General features: G+C 39.3%; 1 protein-coding gene across 11 annotated transcripts in view; it reads left to right on the top strand.

Moving 5' to 3' along the window:
* Positions 1-14,934, top strand: part of NAV2 (neuron navigator 2) — a 333,333-nt gene that overhangs the window by 236,748 nt on the left and 81,651 nt on the right. The window contains exon 1 of one of the 11 annotated variants that reach the window (XM_067558202.1): positions 13,097-13,304. The exons of the other annotated variants lie outside the window; for them this stretch is intronic. Within the exon in view, the coding sequence (XP_067414303.1) occupies positions 13,204-13,304 (101 nt within the window). The 5' untranslated portion in view covers positions 13,097-13,203. Of the gene's footprint in view, positions 1-13,096; positions 13,305-14,934 lie in introns of those variants that run through there. 11 annotated transcript variants of the gene reach the window in all.

Here is a 14,934-nt window from a genome sequence, read left to right as displayed (position 1 = left end):
CTGATCAGCATTTGGGGAAATGAGGCTGTTCAGTCCCAGCACTGCTCCAGCCAAAGGAACTTCGATGCATATGGTCAAATTTCTCACTTAATAGCAGAGAAGTGCTATGAAGGAGACATGCTGCAGTGCCGTGCAAAAATCAAGGGAGCTGTGGCAGGAGTACCAAAAGGCTAGGGAGTCAAACCATCGCTCTCATGCAGAGCCAAAAATCTGCTGCTGCTTCTATAAGGAGTTGGAAGCCATCCTCGGCAGCGACTCCACCTCCCCTGCCAAGAGACCCGTGGATACATGGGCCTGCAGACAGTGGACACTGAACTCAACCCCGACAAAGAAGTTGTGGGTGAGGAGGTCACTTTGGAGGACAATGCAGACTAGGGAATCAGGTCGTTTGTTGACGTGGGGAGTCAACAAACCTTCTCAAACCTGGAGGCTTCAAGCCAGTCACAGCCCTCCAGCTCTGGCGTATAGGATAACTGGATAGCAGTCATAACTTGGCACAGCGCTGTTTAAAAGACACATTATTGTTGCTCATTGTCAAAATGTCTCCTCAAGGCCTCCCTGATTCGAATGGCCTCCCATTGTGCCCCACTAATAGCACTGACATCTGGTTGTTCATATTCAGGCACAAGGTGATCTGCCTCTGTGCTCCACCCAGGGAAGCTTTTCACCCTTAGCTTCACAAATACTATGGAGCACACAGCAAGCAGCTATAACCATGGGAATATTTTCCTCATTTAGGTCTAACCAGCCATAAAGGCATCACCAGCGAGATTTTAATCTGCCAAATGCACATTCAATGGTAATTTGGCACCTGCTCAACCTGTTTTTGAAGCGCTCTTTGCTGCTATCCAATTTGCCTGTATAAGGCTTCATGAGCATGGCAGTAAGGGGTAGGCTGGGTCTCCCAGGATCATCATGGACATTTCAACATCCCCCATTGGAATTTTTGGTCTGAAAAGAAAGTCCCTACTTGCAGCTTTCTGTACAGGCCAGTGTTCCTGAAGCTGCATGCGTCATGCACCTTCCCTGACCAACCCGCGTTGATGTCAGTGAAATTCCCATGATGATCCACAAGTGTCTGTAGTACCATAGAGAAATACCCCTTTCTATTGATGTGCTCTATCGCAAGATGGCCTGGGGCCACAATTGGGATATGTGTGCCATCTATCACCCCACCACAGTTAGGGAATCCCATGACTGTGAAGCCATCCACTATTTCACGCCCATTTCCAAGACTCACTGTCTTTTGTAGCAGAATGCCATTAATGGGCCCTGCACATTTGCAATTCTCCACTGAAAGGGCAACTCTCATTCTGATGTCCTTGTGCTGCAGGGCAGTGGCAAGCTCTGCACAGAGTTCCATGAAGGTGGCTATGCGCATTCAAAAGTTCTGCAGCCACTGGTCTTCATCCCAGACCTTCATAATGATGCGATCCCACCACTCAGTGCTTGTTTCACGCACCCCATGTGCAGATGCTCCGTGAATGCAAACAGCAATCTGGTGGCGTTTGTCTGTGTGGTGCTCAGCAAGTCAGGCACTTCGGATTCTAGTTCCTATTGGGAGCTCATGATATGCTGTGACAACAACAGTGAAGAGCAGTGCAGGATCCACAGGAAACTGGGGCCATTGAAAAATACTACGAAACGCAGTGGGAAACCCATGGAATGATGGGATGAAAATCACTACATCATGGGACTTTGAGCCTGCAGCCATGGATGCACTGCGATCCTCTCTGCCTTCCCACAGCTCCTAGTGGCACAAGGTGGTGAGTTGCACAGTGGGATAACTGCCCATAGTACACTGCTCTCAGTCAATGCTGGAGCACCAACTGTGGAAACCCTTCAGCAACACAATGAGTGCTGTGTGTGAAAAGACGCAAGCGGTGTAATTACAGCGCTTTTTGTGATCATCACTGTAACTTGCATGGACAACACTTTCTAGTGTAGACAAGGCCTAAGGCAGAAGTGTACAGACAGAGTAATGAGATTGTGTACTGGGGAGAACCTCAGGGAGATTGAAAGAGGACATCCTCCCCTTCTGAGGCTATGAAGCACTAGTGAAGCCACTCCGTAGCCACAAATGTGATCTCAGGCTAGCCTTTCTCACTGAGCTGCCTAGAGGGAATTGCTCGTGGATGAATCAATTAGCTGCAGAATCTCTAGCCTTGCTTCATCCCACACACCCTTATTGTGTTTTGTATATAGGTTTTTAAACTGTGCCTCTCACTATGGTAGCTGAAAACTCAAGACACTGGAAGGAACTGAAATGAAAACCATTGTTATGCCAGTCCAATTGCATCATCATTAGATTTTGCAGTTCCTGTTGCTGATCCTTTGCTCCCCAAATCCTGCTCACTTCTGCAGTGGAATGTGGCAATGGTCCACTGTGTCTAGGGTAGTCTTCACCCATAAGTGGAAGGAGTGAACAGGATTTTTCCCGTCCTTCACTGTATAGCACTTTGTACAGGCAACCACCACAGAACTAAGTGCCATGCTGCAAAGGAAGTGTGCAACATCAGTGCAAAATCTCCCCACCCAAACGCCTTTGCAGAATGAAACAAAACCAGTTCTGCCTCTGGAGGCTGCTGCACCTGCAGAGAAGGAGAGAGAGTTTGTCCCTAAGTGGATAGTCATGAATAAGTGCTGGAAGATAAGTTTTCATCTTACTGACCATTAAAATGTAAGCCTTTTGATATTACACTTCTGCAGGCTGAGGTTTCTTCCAATAAAACTCCTTGAAGCTGATATGTTAGCTACCTAAAAGGTTTCACTGCAGTACTATGATGAGAAAGGGCCATTAATATTCTCAAATGATCTAAAGGCCTTAACTGGGAGCATTATTATAGAATAGTTCTCTTTGTAATGGTCAGGAGTTCATGCGTGGAAGTGCCGGTTTACACCAGATGTTTATGGGACAATAAAGGAGCCTCATTTATGGCATATTTCTGATCAGTCACACTTTTCAAATATTATTTTAAATTCAGTGCTTTATTTGGAGAGCTTAGAGTTTTCTTATTACTATATTAAGAGTTTAAATCACCAAAAGGGCAAGAACATAGAGACTCCACAGGATTTTTATATTAGTTACTAAAGGTCACACACTAAAATGCAGAATTACAAAAGGGCTTTTGTTTAAATACACTCCCCAGTTAAAGTCAGTGTTTGTAGGCAGATAATGCATATCAGATTTTGAATAAATTCCTTTTATTGAGGAAAATTGTACATAAAAATGAAACTCAAGGTTGTTCTTGCCCAGACATGAGTGAAAAAGGTATGGATGAAAAAGAAAGGAATCTGAAATCTTGACTCAGTTGCATTAATATTCTGCTCAAGAATTTGGAAATGGAAAGACTGTAGATTTGACAGGCAGGTAATAGTGAGAGAGAGAGAGAGAGAGAGACAAGAGAAAGGATGCGAAAACTCATGATGGAAAGATTTTACAAGATAATTTGAATAAGAAACCTGCTTTTGGCTCAAATACACACTCCAGCTCGTTCATCTGCTGTGCGGGTAAAATGGATCGTTTTGTTTTATTTGCAGAACATAGATGTCTTTTTGAAATGTGTGTGGTTGTGGATTTGTATATAGTGCTCACTTTTGTTAAAGGATGAAAGTTATATATATATTTTTAAAATCTTTTGTTTTGGGGTGTCTAGACTGAATGATACAAAGGATTTGCGTTAGGATATAGATATTGCTAAATAGTTAAAATGCAAAAAACTAAAAATCAGTCTAACTTGATGTTAGCTTGTTTTTGTCCTTCTACTATATTAATTGAGTAAAATAATTTAATTACTTCTATGGTGGAATGCATTAACTTTTTATTAGCGGCACTGCCCAAGTACAAAAAGCCAAGAAGTATCTGATTGAAAAGGCAGGCAGAATTAGGTGGACAGATTATAATGACAGTATCTGAAATAAGATTTGACCAAGACATAGTTAACACTTCTGCTCATACAAAAAGTGCCATTACATTTTTAATGACCATTAATGATTAAGACCTTTTGTATCTCTTGTGATAAATGGCATATTCAAGAGAGAAGCACTCTTCAACACCATATTGCAGCATTGGTGCAGCACTGACTCAGCTAGTGCTACTTATTGAAAGTGTTCCCTAGACATTAAGTTTGTCAGATTAGCTGAATGCATCCTCTTTACATTGTCCCACAGCTCCTGACAGTCTATGCAGCAAGGGATTAGGATTCAAATTTATCTCCCTCTCCCCAGCAATGAAAAGCCTTACTACTAGACTTCTGAATTTGTATAACCTTAATCGAATCTTTAACTTCTATTAACGCTTCATGTCATTTATTAAGGTAGAAATTATATTACCAGTCCTGGAAACTGAAAATAAACCTATAAATCATATATGCAGATATAGCTACCATATCTATCCCAAATCCTTTCTTCAGACTCCTGGTAAGAGAATAACACTTTAAACTGCACTATTTTTATAATTCTTTTGTACTTCGGGGATCAAGTTAAAAATCTTAAAAGCTGCTGAAGACAAGGACTCCCCATAGCTTTAGAGAAATAAAATAATGTTCTGTTCAGCAGCTTAAACCAGAAGCATGGAATGTTTCTCCTTAGTCAAGGAAGCTTATATTGGAATCTATCATTCATGTTGTTATATTCTTTACAACTATGAGGTACTGATAAAAAATGAGTGTATCTTTTAGGAAGACAAATTAACTTGTATGATTTGGAAAAGGGAAAGTAGAAACCTGTATTTAAAAACCCAGGTGAAATGATACTGATTTAATTATTTCTAATTCCTGGGTCGATTATTTGCATTTGAGGGGATTATTAACATTTTTGGCCTTTTTTATGTAGACTCTATTTGGTAAAGAACCATTTGTCTTTTATAATTCTTATTACTATTTATTGTTTTGTTTAAGTGACATTTAATATTATTTCTGATTTATATGCCATATATATGCACGACACTTCATACCTGAGTGAGCACACACCCACAAAGTGTCTTGCTGTATATATAAGCAGACAAAGTCCCTGCCTTAAGGAACTTGACATGTGATAATGTTTTATGACTTCAGGACAAATCCTATTCCCTTGATTCATGTGAGCAGTATCGCTGGATTTAGTGGTTACCTGGAATTTACTCAAGTCAAACTAGAGAAATAAATGAAAATTACATGTTTGCTCAACTGGTTTAGTTTGGATAAGACCTTTCCTGCCTTCTCCTTTCCTCATTCCTTATAGAAAGTAACCACTTACACATGAGACCAGATTCTGCCACCCTTTTTCATTTGAAATTGCACCAGTGAATGTATACCCAGCACTTAAGTGACCTTGGCAGCATTGCAGGGTCAATCTTTGTGTAAAGATAAAGTGTCATTAAACAATTTCTCCCATGTATTCTGCACAAGCAGGCTTTTCTTCTCCATCAGGCATACATGGCCAGTTGTTGGAGTTATTATTGTCTTGAGTAAACAGTTTGGTCACTGGAAGTTGATTCCCAGGATTTAGAGACTGAATGTCTCTAAATGCCCCTAAGGCATTGTCAAAGCACCTGATCTTATTCCAAACATACATGATTTGTCTGTGTCCATCCTCTGCAGGGCTGAAATCCTGGCCCCTTAAAGTCAATAGGAGCTTTTCTATTGATTAAAACAGGACCAGGATTTCACTCCAGAACTCCATTGCCATAGAAATCTCAACATTCAGTGCCCTTTCACACCAAAAATTCTGTCTTTGCATATTTACAATAGATTTTCATTATGCCTTCATGAGAAGAGACTCAGTTTCTTGCTTAAAAGCATTGGATAGCACCATTGACAACGGTATACAGTAGTTGCTTTAGGGTATCAAAAGTGGAAGCAAAATCTCCAGGAATTCTGATAAAGTGGGACTAGGGGATTTAGAGTTGGAGTGGTTCTTAAATGATGTACTGTGAAATAGATCACATTGCTGGAGACTTTCTATCTTTCTTGTTACATTTGAAATCTTTCCCTGAAAGCATGACTGGCCAGTTCCAACCCATATGTGCACCAGCATACTGGAACATATCAATGATTATTTTTTATTTGCTACATAAAGTTCAGAATGGAGCCCTAGGTTATTCTGTTAATCTTTAGCTATATGAATTAAATCCCATAGCAAGCCAGTACGCAGACTAAATCAATGGATTGGTTGCTAGAGAACTCTCCAGGGCCAAGGCAGGAAGAATCCTGGCCCCAAGGGTACAGAGTGGAAGCAGAACCAATCCATAAGCTGTTCCCTGCATAGGTTCTGTGGCTCTAGTGCCTCTTCCATCCAGTGGTGTGTGGAAGAAACCAGAGGATCCTTATTGCTGTAGATGCACCCCCACCTGGCTCCCAAACTCCCTTACAGGAACACATGCAAGAAGCTTTCCTGGCAGCCACCTCAAGACCACAGCCAATGTGCTCTCTATATCTTCTCCCATATTCTTGTACAGTGGAACCACACTGGTTCTGCTATATCTCAGCATTTCATTAGAAATATCTGGTCTGATTCTCCTATCACTTACACCAACTTTGTGATGGTATGACTCCACTGATTTGACTCCTGCTTTACTTTATTGAGGAGAAGAGGAATCAACAGTTTTATTTACCATTGCAGTTTCTTGTTTGAAATTTGCTTCTGTTTCACACATTCTAAAATAGTGAATTCATTTAGGAAAGAGTAGATTAAAAATATGCTTATTATCTTAATAAATTAATAGTTTATTTCTTATTGATAAGTGCAGAAGTACCATTTTGAATCTAACCAACAGTAGTTGTAAGAGGTGCAGAAGCCTTGCCACAATTGTTGTTTTCTCATGTAATAAACGGACCCTGACAGCATGAAAAAATGATTAATAAGAATTTTTTATTTTACTCTTTAAAATGTATTTTTGTCCTCAATTCTCTTAGATTAACAGAGGAGCAGAACAGAAGAGCAATCAGGAGTATATGCAAGTCTCCTCAGAATATTTTATGTGCTTTAAATATTTAAAACCTCTCTCACCCCAAGGTGTCTCAACATCCATTAAAAAACATAACAAATCGATATGTGGATTATTTAAAGTGATCATTTTATCAAATTCTGAAATGCAATTCTTCTGGGGTGAAATGCTGCAGACACTTAATTAGAGATGCAAGGTGGGTGAGGTAACATCTTTTATTGGACTGGTTTCTCTTAGTGAGAGAATCAAACTTTCTTCCTAGGACAAAGGATGCTGTAATGCTTAGAGTACCTTTCCCAGACCTGAAAAAGGGCTCTGTGTGGCTTGAAGCTTGTCTCTCTCACCAGCAGAAGTTGGTCCAACAAAAGATATTGCTTCACCCACCTTGTCTCTCTAATATCCTGGAACCGACACTGCTACAACTACACTGCAGACACTAAATGGCATACAGCCACACTACATGCTAATTTAAAAGGGCAGGATATGAAGTGTGGTGTCTTTACAGTCTTCATTCAATGCACTGTGGGATCCTGCCATGCTTTTTACCTCCATTGTAATCCTCAAACTCAAATGCTTATAGACCCCTGAGTGGTACAATTTGAATAACTGGAGAAAAAATGTAGAGGGAAGTAGTATAACACAATAAATTCAGTTGTCAAGTATTACATTGCTGTCCAAGACAGAGTTTGAAATGGGATATGCATTTTTAACCTCACATGAATAGAATGTGAACATGTAATTGTGGTCTTAGAATCTGGCACTTTTCAAAAGAGACATAAAACCAAGATTTACTTTTTATATGCATGTATTAAGTCACATACTGTTTTATCTCCTTTCAATGCTTGGACATAACTACAATTAATGTTAATGGAAGTTACACACATGCATGAAGAGGAAAATATGCCCCAAAACTGTCTGCTCTTTGACTTAATCATTCTTTGATTTTATTATGCTAGGTATATATGACACATTGCAGTGTTTTCTAAGCAGCTGCTCTTTAGGTAAATTAATATCTGGGGTCTTTTTACTTCTCTCTCGAACTTTAACTACTGTAACAGAGCTTAATGTAAAGCTGCTTATAGCTTATCTCACCAGATTGATATTTGAAAGTTCTAACAAAAACACCTTCATAAACTGCTTCAGTAACACACTAATCTTCTAAACTTCCTGACACTTTAAACAATGATTATTACCAAGTGTAAAATCAGTCTTGAAATGTCCCTCTGTGCATCTTCAGCACCATGGGCGTATGCTGCAAAATCTCTCTCCCCTTCAAAGTTACAAAATAGGGATTGGTAAGGAAATAAAGACTAATGCTGTAGCTTTGGGGATGGTGGATGGCATGTTTTATTTGGATTTAGAGAATTAGAAGATCGGATGCTATGATTTTTTTTTATTTGCTAGGCTGTAGGCTAGGCTTTTTTATTTGCTATTTTTTATTTGATTTGAGACTGAAAGGAACTAGAATATGTCATGCAGAACCCCATTATTTCCCATGAGCATAGACTGGTTTTTAAACGTGGGCTGGGTATTAAATTGCAGCCTTACATCATTGTCATTCCCTGTGGAAATTAGACCAAGAATACATCATGGCATATTACACAGTTGTAACACTCCGATAAAGGTTGTGTCAGGACTTCCATTCTAAATCACCATTTTAAGTGCTTTGATCACTATTAGAAAAATCATGTTTGATTTCAATCCTGGTATACAGGTTTTCAAAATAAAATGAAATCTACTCCTTCCTTTATTTACTACTCTGATTAAAAAAAAGTCCTAAAGAATTTTAAATTGTTATATATAAATTCAATAGAAATTACTTTAAAAATATATTAGGACTCTTTCTGCATTCTAGTTTTTTAAGCTATCCTGTAAAATGCTATAGCAGGGATAAAATTTAATACAAAATTGTATAGGATGGATCCAAAAACTTAAAGAAAGGTTCTAATTTTCTATAAAATTCTATAGTATTTTCCTATTTAGGCAAGTAAACAGAAATGAATTTTACTGTATTACAGAAATTGGCTGTTTCGGTTTGGTTATCCAGCATAATAACTTTTGTATGTTCAAACTAATGGATGACCAGAGTTGTTCATCATGGATTATTCCTATTGGCATCAAGAGGGGCATGAATAGCACATCAGTGTTGTCACTCTTTTATGGATAATGCATATTTTGTTTAAAGTATTGCATGCTGTAACTGCCTTAATATCTCTCCAACATAATCCTGAACAAGCTGTTGAAGCCTCTAGCCTTGTCATTATACAAATCTGCAGTAAAAAAAGTGGGTGACATGCTAAAAAGCATAAGAGTGGCGCTCCTATCTTTTATTCATCACTAATTTAGTTTAATAGAAATAATGTTTCCAGCTGCAGAAAGGAATTACATTAAAGTCTCTCTTTTCTTGCTAAAACACAAACGTTTGTTAAATGACACTTTTCCAAGGTGCTTTGATTATTTGTATTTATTCTAAATAGCAAATTGTCACATCCACCATCTTCTAAATAACCAGTTTTCTGTGTTGCTATAGTAACACAGAACCCACTAAAATATAGGCTTCAGAATAGAAAGGCAAGTTTGAGCTTTGACTTGCTATTCGGAGGTTTTGGCAAGAGAATTTCATCTCCTAGACCCTGTATTTTAGAACCTTTTGAACTACTGCATTTTAACCCTTTAAATAAAAAGGTGTCATAATGCTAAAAAGATATATATTTATGTACTATAGAGAACATCTAGTCTCCAAAGGGTTAACACTCCACTGTAGTAGATTTCTTCTGACTTCTGTTCTCTCTGGCTTCCAGATGAATGACTGAATTTTTCTAGAAATGAAACTAAGGATTCAACACAGTATTGCCTCCCCTTGCCTCCTTCATCTGAACGTCTGCCCGTTGTATTTCCATGACACACACACTCATCAGTAACCTGGACAATGGAGATCTAACCTAGATAGATTAGAACTCTAACCTAGTTTATAGCCTAGTGAATAAGTTGTCTTGTAAAAATGAATGGATTTGTCTGTACCTATAAAGCTGGGAATCAGTGTGCCTGAAGGTTGGCAGTAATAGTTAAGGTTAAGATTTTGTCACAGTTATTTTTAGTAAAAGTTAGGGACAGGTCACAGGCAATAAACAAAAATTCACAGAAGCCCATGACCTATCCCTGACTTTTATAAAAAATAACTGATAAAATGGGGCTGACTGAGGGGATAAGAACCCAAACCTCGGTAGGGGGTAGGGGTCCAGCACCCATTGCTGTTGTGACTGCCAGCTAGTCTCCGGGGCTCCCAGCTCAGGGGCCTCCCACAGCAGCTGAGAGCTCCGGGTCTGTGGGGCCCCCCGTCACGTATGGCAGCTTGGAGCTCTGGGTCCCAGCTCTGGTCACCCTGCCATCTGTGGTGGTTGGGTGGGAGCTCTGGGTCTGTGGGGCACCCCGCCATCCACGGTGGCTCAGAGCTCCGGATTTGTGGAGTCCTTTGTCCCCCATGGCAGCTTGGAGCTCTGGGTCCCCCTGCTGCTGACGGCGGCTAGGAGCTCTGAGGTCGGCAGCTGGGAGCTCCAGGTCTGTATCTGTATGTGTATCTGACAATTCTGGCCCTGTTATCCCGGGCTGAAGCAGAAAATGTCACAGAGGTCTCTAGAAGTCACGGAATCTGTGACTTCTGTGACATAATCTTATCCTTAGTAGTAGTGTAAAATACAGGAAAGGTCATTTTTATATAACACACAAAAAACTATGTTAAAAGAACATCATTAGGGTTGCAACTTTAATTCACCCCCTTGTGTTTGTGTATTATGATTCAGTATTTAATTACTCAATCACATAATATTTTTTTCATGGTCTTAGTTGCCCCCAGCGCAATTGTATTTGTGCAATTAGTCCAAGTTCCCCCCTCCTAGTTTCTCATCCTATCTGTCTCTCCCCCTACCACTCTGGCTCCTAGTCCCAGTCTGCCTCCTCAAGCTCCTCATCCAATCTCACTCATTTTCCCCTTCTTGACTCTCAGTCTTTTTGCCTAGCAGGTCTTTGTTCTCCCCCTGCCTTCCAGCTCCTTGTTAGATGCGTCTCTCTGCCTCACTGCCCCCATTATCCTATCCACTGGTTCCTAGTCCCAGTGTGTCCCGTTTCCCCCACTGGCTCCTGCCCCAATCTCCTTGCCCAACCACTTCCAGGTACCCCTCCCCACTAGCTATCAGTCCCAGTGTCCCCTTCCCACCCAACCAGTTCTTACTTCCCTTCACCCCAGATACCCAGTCTCCTTCCTCATCCAGTCCCAGTTTCCTTGCCCAAACATTCCCAGTCTCATCCCTCCAACTCCTAGCCACAATCTGCCTCCATCCCAACATCAATAATTTTTTAACATGGACAAAACAATGTATTTTTCCCTAGCCTTGTTTTCTGAAATGGCTAAATCATTTTGGTGAAATTTCACCAAAAACATTCAACCTGAGGAAGAAGTCCAGCATAGAAAATTTCAGCCAAAACAGTTGAAGTTTGGCAAAGCATAAGCAACTGAAAACAGAAATTTATAATGGGAAGTGTCAGGCAACCTTCACAATAGGAAGTACTACCAGCCCTATAATTTCCCCCAACGTCCCCCATTTTTCAAGGGAAGTCCTCTCCTCATAAATTGAACATACTTCAAATCTATCGTGTTCTTTCCTGGTTAGAGTTTGAACTCCTTGGAAAATATGCTGTACCGTAACCGACTTTATATATTGTACATCCTGAACCACATTAATCATACAGGCATTGATTACCCTTTGAAAAATTGCCAAGTTAATCATTCCTTATAACTTGCTATGCTGCATAGATCCAGAACAGATAGTATTTATTAATGTATCATGTCCGCCTGTGTTATTTAAAACAACAGCAAAAACTGGGAAGCCTCCGGATTGTACACGTATGGTCTGATCTAACCAACACCAAATGAAGCCAATGGGAATCTTTTCACTGACTTCAGTGGGCTTTGGATTAGGCCTTTAGCTGATATATGTAACCTCGTGTTACTTTAATTGTCATCCTTGTCTTTCTCCTTCCTCTCTTGATTGTGTTACACCCACCTATTAGATGTTGTCTTGATGCTACAATTGGATCCATGTGAGAAGAGCCTCATACCCATGTTGAAACTTCACACAGGATCTTCACACATGGATGCAACTGCAGGAACCTGGGCTTTAAAATAAAAGACAGTTTCTGCCTCACAGGCTTACATTTTGTGTTTGTACAGCACCCAGCACAATTCTGACTGGGGCATTTGGGCTGTAATGTAATACAAATAATAAATAGGATAACATCATTTCCTATAGTAGAATTTAAAAGGTGCTTGCATATAAGTGATTGCAGAGATTTGGAAGAATTTGGGAAGTTTGTATTTATTTCATGTTGGCTTAAAATTATTTTTAACCTTAACTGTAACATAAGTTTTCATCTATTCAGTATACGTAACTATCCATTTCTGTTTCACTTGAAGTGATGTAATATACTCCTTGTCTTACAGTGGTAAATATTAATTAGTTAATTCAAACCCTTTTCAGACAAAATCCACATACCTTGCCACAGTACCATAATTCCTTATGCCACACATGCCATAGGCTTTGTATTGAAAATTGAGAGTCATCAAGAGCTGGATTTATGAGGTATATGTTTTATCTAGACTGCAGCCCTTTAAGGTTCTATATATGCTATGGTAAAATAATTGGAATGCCTATTAGACACTACTAAATTATCATTTAAATAAAATAAATGTAATCAAACAAGTTATATTTTCAGTGTTTTCAGAGAGCCTTTAGGGAAAATGTTAGTCTAATTTTTCAACATGGATTAAATCAAACTAGATTAGAAATATGTGTTTTTCAGACTAAGGGGTTGGAGCTTTGATCAAACTATGCTGCCTGTCCAGTACCTTGAAAACACTGAGTTACAGGTATTCAGACTTGGACTTTTACTCTGTACCTTCTGATATCTGATCTAGAGGTTTGCATAAACCGGCTGTTTTATTGTCACCACATTACAACTTTTCACAGATGACCTAGTACCATAAGAAAGCCTTGACCTCTCACGCCTTCAGCATTTCAGAGGTTAATTTTGTTGAGGGATCAGATTTCTTTCCAGGGGAGTTTATGATGATCACCTTCTAGCTAGCCCTTACTTTTAGTGTCTTTCAGAGCTGCTAAGTGTTGAGTGCTCTGCTGAAAAACAACCTTGCTCAGCTTCTTAAAATATCTCTTTATATATTCAAATTACAAGCTGGTTTCTTTAGCAGAGTTTTTGATGGTAGCATGATGAAGATATCAACCTGTAAAATCAATCTAAGCCCTTTCTCTGGAATTCTTCATGGGCAGCAAAGTGGAGAAATGCTTTGGCCTAGGAATATTACAAGGTAGGAAGTATTCTGTACTTTCAAAACCACAAACTCTGTGTTTAGAGCTTTGTTTAAATAGTCAGTTTCTACACCGATAGCAACTCTGGCAGCAGAACATTTGATGAATTATGCGTTAAATTTTAGAACTTCTCTTCTTTCTCCCTTCACTCAGTATTCCATTTTAATTTCAGAACAGTACATTAAATAGGATTTTATTGTTTAGGTATATTTTCATAAAATAACAGGGAATTTAATGTGCAACAATTGACAATTGTTCGTTTATTTGCTCTGTTGACTTTATCTATGCTTCAGCCGGTTACAAGTGTATTTATTGACTAACTGTTAGCATGAAGTTGTTCTTAAAGTATTGCATTCTAAGTAACTTAGTTTGGAAATCAGTATCTTTCCCATTACAATTATAGATCTTTTATCCTTCTCAGGAAGCTCTGTGCTAGGTGATTTGTAATATGCTGGCATTGTTAGTTTGCTTTCTGTGCAAAAGTAGGAATCTGCTTTTTACAAGAGCTCCCTCCCTCCCTGCACTGTAACAATAGTTTTTGGGGCTGTTGTCACACCATTGTTAGTGCACTCTGCTCTGAAACATTTTAGGACTTACTGTGCAGTCTTTTTTCATGCATGTAGTTCTTAGCATGTGCAAAATTTCATTAGCTTCCATAGAAATACATACTTCAGTTAAGTAGGATCCTTTAAATTTGCAATTTCTTTCAAACAAGCCTAAGACTTATCAATGCTACTTAAAATGTTGCTGTTCCACCAGAAAACCAACTGCTTACTGAGCTGATGCTGACATCTTTAGCACAATTTGCCTGTATAATTAAGTAGTGAAATGGTTTCTGTTGATTGAATGATTGTGTATATGTGTCTGTTCTTTTAAATTGTGGCATGATAACAGTAATTCTACCTTCAGTGGTTTGGCTTCTTTGAGGACAGTCCTGCTCCCAATGATCAAATTAACTCCTTTATTGCAAGTTCGATTTTATTCAGAACATATGTTAGCAATCTCTAATTTTAGCAAGGGCAAATTTAGTCTCTACCCTCTCTTTACTGTGGAAACAGAGTGTAAGTGTGCATATATTGTCTACGTGTGTTCAGCTGCCTTTGATCAGTATTGTATGAAATAAGATATAAGAGGTGGAAATGTGAAATGAAATGTGAAAAAGTTATGCTTGATTGTATGCAGTTTGGGGCAGGAGCTATATCTTAATAAAGCACTTTTATGGTCTATTATAAACAATGAAGGAAAGCTTCCACAATGACTGGCAATTACTTCAGTTCTTGTCCTACAAGAATTCTGCACTTTCTCTGCAGTTACCTATACTGAATCCTGGTTGAGGCGGGTAGTAGCGGGCAGACTTGAAAAGGTTGGAGAACTTTTGTATAATGCTGTCATTGCAATACTGTATAAAGGCAGGAGAGGAAAAAAGGGTGACAGGGAAAGAGGAGTTTGCATTCTACCATGCCACCTACTGGTGGGTTTCATTTATGTGAGTGTATGTAACGTCCATCTGTCTTTTGGGATGGTCTTTATGGCACTTGACACTCACACATGCATATAGGTTGTCCTATTTGAGTGAGAGTAGAAACACCAATCTGGGATGATAATGCTCAGAGCATTTCCCACTATGCT

This window comes from Emydura macquarii, unplaced genomic scaffold (genome assembly GCF_026122565.2).
Source record: "Emydura macquarii macquarii isolate MOO-44397 ecotype Brisbane River unplaced genomic scaffold, CSIRO-AGI_Emac_v2 contig_1876, whole genome shotgun sequence".
NCBI lineage: Eukaryota > Metazoa > Chordata > Testudines > Chelidae > Emydura > Emydura macquarii.
This window is presented reverse-complemented; position numbering and strand designations above follow the sequence as displayed.